Genomic DNA, 9,758 nt, shown 5'->3' on the forward strand with positions numbered 1-9,758 from the left:
ATCTATCCAGTAATATTAAATGAGGCAGCAAAGGAAGTAAATAAGTAAGTAAGTAGGCCTTGAATGGGTTGAGCACGCTGAATTCTGATGGGATCCTTCCACTTGTTCAGATTACGAACCTAAGGGGGCATAAATTCAAATTAAGAAAAGACAGATGTAGAATAGATGTGCGGAAATTTGCCTTTAGCCAGAGGGTGGTTAATTGCTGGAACAAACTTCCATCTGTCATTGTGGAAGTTGATAGGTTGAATAAATTTAAGGAGGAACTGGACAGGCATTTGGAGGGAATGGTGTGTTTTTTTTTTTTTTTTTTGTTTTTTTTTTTGGCTGATGCTGCATAAGCTCATACACTTGCTTTCTTGCATCACATGCCACTACTACTACTACGTGCAGCCAAAACAGCTTGTACCAGGCAAGGCATGGACACTACAAGATTTCTAAATGTGTCTTGTGGTATCTGGTACCAACATGTAACCAGCAGATCCTTTAACTCCTGTAAGGTCCATGGTTGAGACTCCACAGATCAGAGTTGCTGTTCCAACACAAACCACAAATGCTCGATGGGATTAATGTCGGGGGAATTTGGAGGCCAGAGCACCAATACCTGGAAGTGTTTCTCATGTTCCGCGAACCACTGTCCAACAATCCGGGCAGTGTGGAATGGTGCATTATCCTGCTGAAAGATGGCACCGCCAGAGGGGAAGACCATTGCCATGAAAGGGTGTACATGGTCAGCAATGATGTTTACGTAGGTGGTAGATGTCAGAGTGCCCAGTACATGGGTGATTGGACCCAGAGTATCCCAGCAGAACATTGCCCAAAGCACGACACCACCAGCTTGTTTTCATCCCACGGTGCATCCTAGGAAACATGATTCATCAGACCAGATGACCTTCTTCCAATCACTCAAGTTCCAGTTTTGATGCCCACTTGCCCATTGTAGGCATGCAGAGCGGCCTGCGGCTACGCAGCCCCATTTTCAGCAGGGTTCTATGTACTGTGTGTGTTGTGACACATTACTCCTTCACCAGCATTCAAATTATTTGCGCCACAGTGTTGCCACGTACCATCCAGGAGAGCCTTCGCTCACCTCGAGCATCGATGACCTGTGGTCGTCCAACACCTTGCCGGCGATTCGTGGGTTCCTCTCCTCGGACCACTTTTGGTAGGTGCTGACCGTGAGCATCCCACCAGTCATGCCGTGACCCAGTTGTCTGGCCATTACAATTTGGTTTCTGTCAAACTCCCTTAAGTCCGCTGCCTTTCCCATCTGAAGAATAAGAGTAACACTGATTAACAGAACTCAGTATCAGGTGTTTTTTATGCCGTGTTCCGACACACGCGTGCGCGCCATAGTTCACCTACAATTGCTTCGCTTTTCATAACGACTTACTGGTCATAACGTTTTGTCTCATCGGTGTATGTTATATCTGTGTGCTAAATATTTAAGCTCTAAGATTAACAGTTTAATGGTTAGCACGTTCGAAGAATACAGAAGATTATGCAGCGGTTAATGTTATATGAAAGGAGTGTAAATTTGAAATACAGGAATGAATATTTTAAAACCTAAGAAATGTATTCATTGGGGGTTAAAACTGCGAATCAGCATGAAAATATGTTTATGGTAAGGAAACGTTGCATGCTTTATGGTTTGGGAGAAAATTATTTCAAAATATATTCTACATAATTAATTGGAAATATTAGACATTAATTAGACATCGAAGGAAGAAGAGGGATAATAGCACCGCTTTATAAATAAATTTCATTGACTGAAGATATAACTACTTGTGCGAATCTAATGAATAATATATATCTGTTTATATACGTAGACAACCTCTGGAAACCAGGCAAAAACCAGTTGTAATCAGCCTTCTGCACTAAGCAGGGCTCTGCTGTAGTCACCTTTCCTCTTCAAAAGCATCTCTTGGGATGTATGATGACTCTTCCTATGATTAAAGCTGGCCCCTTTCAAAATTGGCCATGTGGTAGGCAATGGCATACCACCACATTATCTGATGCCACAGAGACCATAACAAAACCAACTCCAAAAACTGCTGTTAAAGGATGACCTGCAAGTAAGTGGAAGGACGGGATCAGTGAACTTTTGGGCGTGACATTTTGCTATACTGCTCATATAGCAAGCACATGATCGATGCAGTTGGAAGAAGAACTTTCTCTTAAAAAAAAAAAAAAAAAAAAAAGCTGCAATTCTATATTGCAACTTTATTGTACTAAGCACAGTAAGTTGCAGTATAGAAATGTAGTATTTTGTGTAACTTTTTTTATGACTACTGTATAACCACCTGAAATCCAGGAAAATTTCTAAGATCTGGCAAGAATTAGGTTCCAGGATGCCATATTTGGAAAGTACGACTGTATTGTTAATTGATCAAAAAAAAAAAAAAAAAAAAAAAAAGCAAACTTCCATGTGCAATAAAGTGCTAAATATTGCAGATGCAAAAATGGCAATGTGGCCATTTGTATCATGAATGATTTTTCAAAACTATTGCAGATATGAATACAAAATTAATTTAAAATTAAGCATAGAGTTAATGACCATGGAAAAAAAAACCACCCCAATGAAAATTATGGAAATGTTGCCATACTATAAATTCATAAATGGAGAAGCTTGAGAGCCATTGTTTTTACCAATTACATAACAATGTAGACTTTTTTTAAGTTACTGCTATTTTGATTTTGTTTTATTTTTACAAGCATAGTAAGATACGTATTAACTAAAAAAAAATTCATTGAGAAACATTCATGAATGCCCACACATGGGCAAGCCTTGTTTTAGAAGTTAATTCCGAATAACTATCACACGATGGCATATGAAATTATGGACAAAAAACTATTAATGTTACTATTCTCTCTTTGACTTTCTTATTTTTCAAAAAAAAAAAAAAAGAGTTCCTTACTCTTATATGTGCTTTTTATCTAGAAATTGTATTTTAATATGAGATAATTAATTTCAGATGTGCCCCAAGCATGGTACAGATTTCTTGGAATATAAATGTCGCTACTGTTGTTCTGTTGCTGTATTCTTCTGCTTTGGAACAACCCATTTTTGTAATGCCTGCCATGATGACTTTCAAAGGGTCACTAATATTCCCAAAAATGAGTTGCCTCACTGTCCTGCAGGTAAGCTGTCAGGAAAATTTATATATATTATAATTTATATATAAAAATTATGATATTGAAAAAATTTTGGAGAAGACAGAATGAAGGTGTACATTTCTTTTCATTCAAGTTATGAGTTTTTTTGGAAATAAGTAAAGGAAATGAATTAAAAAAGAAAGTAAAAAAGTACAGAGCAAAAAAAACTCATACTCAAACAATATAATGAAAAATAGGCTGATACTGAATAGTAAAGATAACATAAATTATTAAATTGAATTATGGTTTCTGGCATTAATGCAAAATACAGGGGAGGGGAATTTTAAAAATTAATATAAAATAAACAACATTTGGGTTGTGAATACTTTATATGGGGAATTAGATATGCCATTGTGGCTTATCTAATTTAGTTATCTTCAGGGGGCCTGTGGCCCCCTGAAGATAACTAAATCTATTTTGGGGTATAGTGTTTCAATGCTCTACACATCTGTTGGAAAAGGTAATAAAATAGGCCAAGAACGAGGATAATGCAATAAATTTTGCAGCAGCAGAGAGTAGTCCAGATGCTATTGACTTATCATAAATTAAGTGGACAGTTAAAAATAAGAAAAATTAAAAATTTGTAATGCATTGTATGTGTAATATCTTAAAATAAGGGTGGTGAATAAAGAGGACTATAATAGTGTGAAATAGAGGTGAAAGATTATCCGGTGCAGTAACCTATAATAAAACAAAAATTTAAACTAATTTTGCATCAAACAACGTGTTTATATGTACCTAACAGAAATTGGTTAGTAATAGTGCATGGTTTGCAGTTTTAAATAAATAAATTATGCATAACAAATAAACAGCAGTATGCTTTTTGTGAGGAAGCAATGTTTATTTGTGTTGCAAAACTGAGGAACTCCTGATTTACTGCACAGTGTCTCTTCATAACACAAAGAGGTTCCAAGGGTGATCCAGGCAAATGTGGACATGTAAGTCTGATTTCTGTGGCAGGGAAAAAATAAGAGAATTGCAATGATTTTGTTAAGGCAAGATTTCTCTGACCATTTTGATAAAGTATTATGAGGTAGTCACTTGCAAAGGAAACAAGTGTGATATAATTTATTTATTTTATTTCAGAAAGCTTGATATAAGATAATAGGATGGTTAACTAGTAGAATACATGGAATGATTATAAATGGGCAGTGCTTCAAATGGACAAGCATTCTAAGTGAGAGTCCCTTGAGGTTCTGTGCTAGGGTCCTTGTGTTTTTAATGATCATTAGTGATACTGATGATAGAATCACAAATTTCATGTCAAAATTTTGCATTATTAAGGCAAACAAGGTTGTTGAACCAAGGAATGTTACTGCAGCAAAACTTAGAACAAGTTACACTACTGTCTAAAAAGTGGTGATTAATTAATGCTAGTAAATACAAGGTTCTGTATCTGGATCACAGTAATTCCAAGTTAAAAATTATCAGCTGGAGGTAGCACACTAAATACTGTTAAAGATGAAAAGGATCTTGGAATTGTATGATATGAAGTTCTTTTAACAGTAAAAAGTAAAGCTTCAAAAATATTGCATGTGGTAATTGCAGTGATATACAGGAATTTTGCTAGTAGATGTAATGGTCAAACAGCATCTGGAATACAGTACTCACATACAGATCTGGAAAGATATAGTTGTGGATGCAAAGAGTTATTCATACAAGAAAAGACTCCAGTTTTGTAAGATGCAAAGTCTGAAACTAGGCATCTGCACTGAGGTGTTTAAGGCTATAAACATGTTGTGCAAATTTAATGGAAGCATATTTTCTCTTTCTAAGATTATGCAAACATGGGGAAGTTAATTGTAGATTGGCTACAAGAAAGCTGGGTTAACATTATAAGGTTCTATAAATGTACAATAAATAAGATATAGCACATTTCATATCATCAATTTTAATAGGGATTTTCTTTTCAAGAAAATTCCGTAGAGAGAGAGAGAGAGACTAAATTAGACTAGAATTCTTCTCTCAGTAATAGGGTAAGTTTTAATCAGTATAAGTTCATTTGCCAAATGTTGTTAAAAATAAAACAAAAAAAAAATTTTACTGTTAAAAAATTATATTAATTCACGTGTCAGTAATGTGTTTTAGTGTCTCAAAAAAAAAAAAGGTAAGTAACATATTCATTGCATTACATTTCAAGTATGTTTGATTATCTAACAATGTACCTCAGGGGCTGGACCCTATACTGTACTCAAGAATTGTTTACCAAAACTTTGCCATGTGATGTGACCTTGAGATAGCTGGAGTTGCCGTTCCAAATTTATAGTAGTGTTTCTTTCTGTAGGAAAGAAATGGCAAGGGTGCTTTGGAATCAGAATCGGACCTGAAATCTTCTCAAGGACCAACAAAACAGATGCTGAAAATTTGATATTGTTCCAACTTATCCCTCTTAAGTTTAAAGAGGTCTGGGTTTAATTCTTCTCAGTGATTAAAAGCATTTCTAGTCACTTTATTACAGGCTGTATTGATATTAGGGCTCTAATTAGCCAATGTCAGGTGGAAGGAGTAGGGTTTTTTTACAATGAGTTATTCTGATTTTTTAACTTGCACCACGTGCAAATTGCTCAGGTTCTATAAAAATAAATGATAATATCCTTCTTAAGTAATGCCTGAACAACTGAAACACTTTATTTTCGTATATAGATTTCTGTGAGTTGGGAGGGACTATGGAATTGGATCTAAAAATTGGTGAAATAATGGCACTTAAACCTACAGCATAAAGTGTAATCTGTCGTTAATTTCTTAAAGAAGTACAGATTATTCTCAGACGTTTCTTGGTTCTTCCTGTACCGCTTCTTCTGTGACTGTAAAGACAGCAGAACCGGTTAATTATGGTGACTTGATTACACATTTCTTATTTATTAAGGTTGTCTTAAATTAGTTAACAAGCTTGGATCTAATTAAATCTTTGGTATTGATTTGATGTTTTCCTTATCAGGTAATGCTTTAACATCTGAAACGTACTTTCACTTCTATATATAGCAGACTCTCGATTTACTGGGATCGGATTAACCGGGACGCTTAGACTCCAAATTTAAAAAAAAATAATAATCAACCAGAAATCATAAAATTCAAGTAATAAATAGATCCCCGCTGTCTTCACACCCACCGCTCAAAAAATAAATAAATAAATAATAGTGAGAGAGGGAAATGTTTAGTTTGTTTCAGTGCATCACGTGGATTGTTGTGTTCTGTTGCACTGTAAAAAGAATTGTCCTTTCAATTGAACAAAAACTTGAAATTATTCAAAAGTTAAACAGTGCATTCATTAAATCTTGAAACCATTATAATGTTGGTAACGAAACCATATGCAACATCATGAAAAATAAAGAGAAGCTATAAGATTTCGCAGGCACATCTGATAACATTAAAGGCATGACTATCAAAAAACAAGACAAGGCAGTGGTGTTGTGGCATTATTTTGCCTTGGCTGAAAAAATATTTAGCCAAGGCAAAATATTTCTTTTAAGAATTAAAATACATTTTAATACATCTTCTGGGTGGTTGACACAGTTTAAACAGAGGCACGGCATTAATGTTTTTATACCTGTACAGTGCAAGTAGTGTGTGGTAAGTTTTTTCATTTTTATCTATCGCCATATTTTTTACATAAGTTGCTGAACATTTTTTGATATTTTTGGATTAACTGAGAAATCGATTATCCAGGATTTTTTTTTTTTTACTGAGTATCCCAGAAAATCAAGTCTATATAATTATGGATAATTGGGATATTTATTTGGGGGGGGGGGGGGGGTTGGATGTCTATTCGTCTCAACAAATCTTTTTAAAAGATATAAGTTTAAAATCTCAGGAACAGAAAGATCTGTTCACTGGGAATTCAGTTCTTAAATGCAAGTAAACTGATATGGAGAAGACAGTAAGCCTTTATGCATTTGCAAATGCACCTAAAAAATTACTGTTTGGAAAAATCTAATGAATTATCAAAAAAAAAAAAAAAAAACTTGTTAAACCTCACATATTTCTAAGTTATTTTGTATGATGATAATGTATTTTTATGTTTATGAACTAACAAATAAAATATTCCTTAATTTTATATACAGGTCCCAAGGCTAAGCAGTTAGAAGGAGATGAATGCCCACTTCATGTAAAGCATCCACCAACAGGAGAAGAGTTTGCTTTAGGTTGTGGTGTGTGTAGAAATGCTCATACATTTTGACCAGAAATTAAGTCTTAGAGTATTGTGTATGCATCTTTTCCATGGTCTAAACAAAGTAAAACTGGGGGAAAAAAAAAAAAAATCTTCCTGTATATAGGAGTCATGATTATTGGGACGTAAAACCATAATTACTGCTGACTTGTAAATATGTGTTGTGTCACTGTAGTGTTAGTACATAGTCTTTACTTAATAATCTTGCAAACAAATGAATTGAACTGATCATCAATGTTTTCACTGTTTGCATTGTAAGATTTTAAACTTAAGTTTGATGGATCTTGCTTTAATCGTTGCCATTGTCATTTGTAATAATAACAAAATTCTGTGTTTCTGCAGTTTAATCAGCTGGAAATGTCAATCAAGAGTACTTAAGACATACTGTACAGAATATAAGCAATGTGAGGCAGCAAGAGCCTTGATATTCTGTGATATTTTGTTCTATACAAAGTCTGTATATTGGTTGCAATATGATTTCCCTCTCCATTTTATGCCTGGAACATTAATTTAGACTTCACATTCCCATATAAAACATCTGGATACGTGTAGAAACAAGCCATATGACTGTACCTGAGCATGCTCATCATTTCAAATACTCCAGTTTTTTCACACACGTAATTTATAAGCTGTTTTTATGCAAAAGGATTACTGTCCATGATGTGTGGATTAAAATTCTGCCATTTAATTATTGTACTCTTAATTATTTTTGTCTTTGCTACATTGAAAAATAGTCTTAACAAAATGTTGGGATATCGAAATTTTTAAAGGCTGATGTAACTGTTCCTGTAGTTAATAAATATGATCATTTTTGATTGTTTTGTGTTTGTTTGTTAACCGACTAAAATTATATTCTTATCACATTTTGGCAATGCTCGTCTATGAAAAGCTTTAACTGTTACTGGTTGAATAAGTATGATTTTATACATGACAATATATAACTCCTTTAGTAATGAATAAAACATTCACTAATAATTGGTAGCACCTTTTGGAAATAATGGCTGCAAACAAAATATATGAGTAGCAATGAGTTTGCATCAGCAGAATTATTTATTATACTAGTAAAATCCCAACTATATTATTTTCATTTGTTAATATTTCCATTGAATTTATTTTCTCTGTAACACATAATTGTGTGAATGTTCTTGTAAGTTTTAGTTTGATAAAACGTTTTGCCCTACCAAGTGGGGCAAAAAACTGGAATTACTGCATTTCAAATGTTAAACAATCACTGCATCAACCTGACAGATACTTTAATCAGCATGATGATTCATATGCAGTGAAAAATTAAAATATAGCAGATGAGGGCACTCACAAAGCAATGCCAAGATTAATAGAAAGTTAAATAAGAAAGAAAGAAATCTGGATACAGATGGCAGCATGAGCAGTGGTGTGCTTGCATCTCAGTCCATATAATATAACTGAAAAACAATACAATAATAAAAAGGGGCAAAAGCACAAAAAAGACAGTAAGCCAAGCAGCAGTAGCTGCAACTTTATTTTTAAATTATTATATATTAGTGGAATTACACTAGATACTAAAACCATAAATTCCTTAACTTTACATATTTTTAAAATAAAGACTAACTGATGTCCCCCCTTAAAATTTTCTCAAAGAATATTGTATTCCTATTATATACACTGTCCAGTTAAAACATTACTCCCAGCCAATCTTCCCTGCCTGGTGGCACACATATAGCAATGATAACTGGTAAAAGTGATACCTACAGGTTCAAGGCACATGGTCCATACAAAAGTACTTGATCAATATGGCCAGGTAGCAGTATTACAAAAACTTTGAATCTTGTGGGCTGTTCATGGAGCACTGTTGCTATGATGTTCCAAAAGTGGAGGGATATTGCACAGAGCAGCAGTCACTAGGCACCCACACTTCGAGATCATTGATGGTTGTGGTGAACATAGGCTATCCTGCTTTGTGGAACAGCGAACCATGGACTTTGTCCATGCTGTAAGCACAGTGGTTATAACACTGTCCTTCCCATACTAGGTGGTAAAGGTGCAAGAACTTTTATAGACTTTCCTCACACCATGGCTGAGTCAGTCGGTCTCAGGTGAAGACAGCACCATTATTCCTCAGAGAAACTTGGGTTTTTCATCCAGCAAATCAATCAGAAAACAGATGCAATTTATCATATATTACACATGGGCATAATATTACAGTTTTTGGACTGGGAGATGACCAGTGGCATTTCCAAGACCATAATCCACTGAACCCTCCTCCATATAGCCACCATACTAGGAACCCACGCACATGGCCAATGACATCTGAATGGCATGACTGGGAAAAATTGCTATTTCTGATTAATAACATGCTCCTTCCCACCTGGCTACGGAGGCGCCGCAGCAGATGGAGGGTACAGCAACAAACTGTGGAAAGGATCATTCCAACTGCCTGTTTGTGTTGGACTCCTGG

At 34.9% G+C, this 9,758-nt stretch overlaps 1 protein-coding gene across 4 annotated transcripts in view; it reads left to right on the forward strand.

The window, feature by feature from the left end:
• hiw (MYC binding protein highwire) overlaps nucleotides 1–7,997 on the forward strand; it is a 1,043,263-nt gene extending 1,035,266 nt beyond the window's left edge. For all 4 annotated transcript variants that reach the window (XM_090372846.1, XM_090372865.1, XM_090372875.1 and 1 more), the window contains 2 exons: nucleotides 2,976–3,141; nucleotides 7,218–7,997. In XM_090372846.1, the coding sequence (XP_090228972.1) occupies nucleotides 2,976–3,141; nucleotides 7,218–7,333 (282 nt within the window). In that variant the 3' untranslated portion in view covers nucleotides 7,334–7,997. The remainder of the gene's footprint in view (nucleotides 1–2,975; nucleotides 3,142–7,217) is intronic.
• Nucleotides 7,998–9,758: the final 1,761 nt, after the last annotated feature.

This window comes from Mastigoproctus giganteus, chromosome 1 (assembly GCF_048544385.1).
Source record: "Mastigoproctus giganteus isolate SK-2022 chromosome 1, ASM4854438v1, whole genome shotgun sequence".
Lineage (NCBI taxonomy): Eukaryota > Metazoa > Arthropoda > Arachnida > Uropygi > Thelyphonidae > Mastigoproctus > Mastigoproctus giganteus.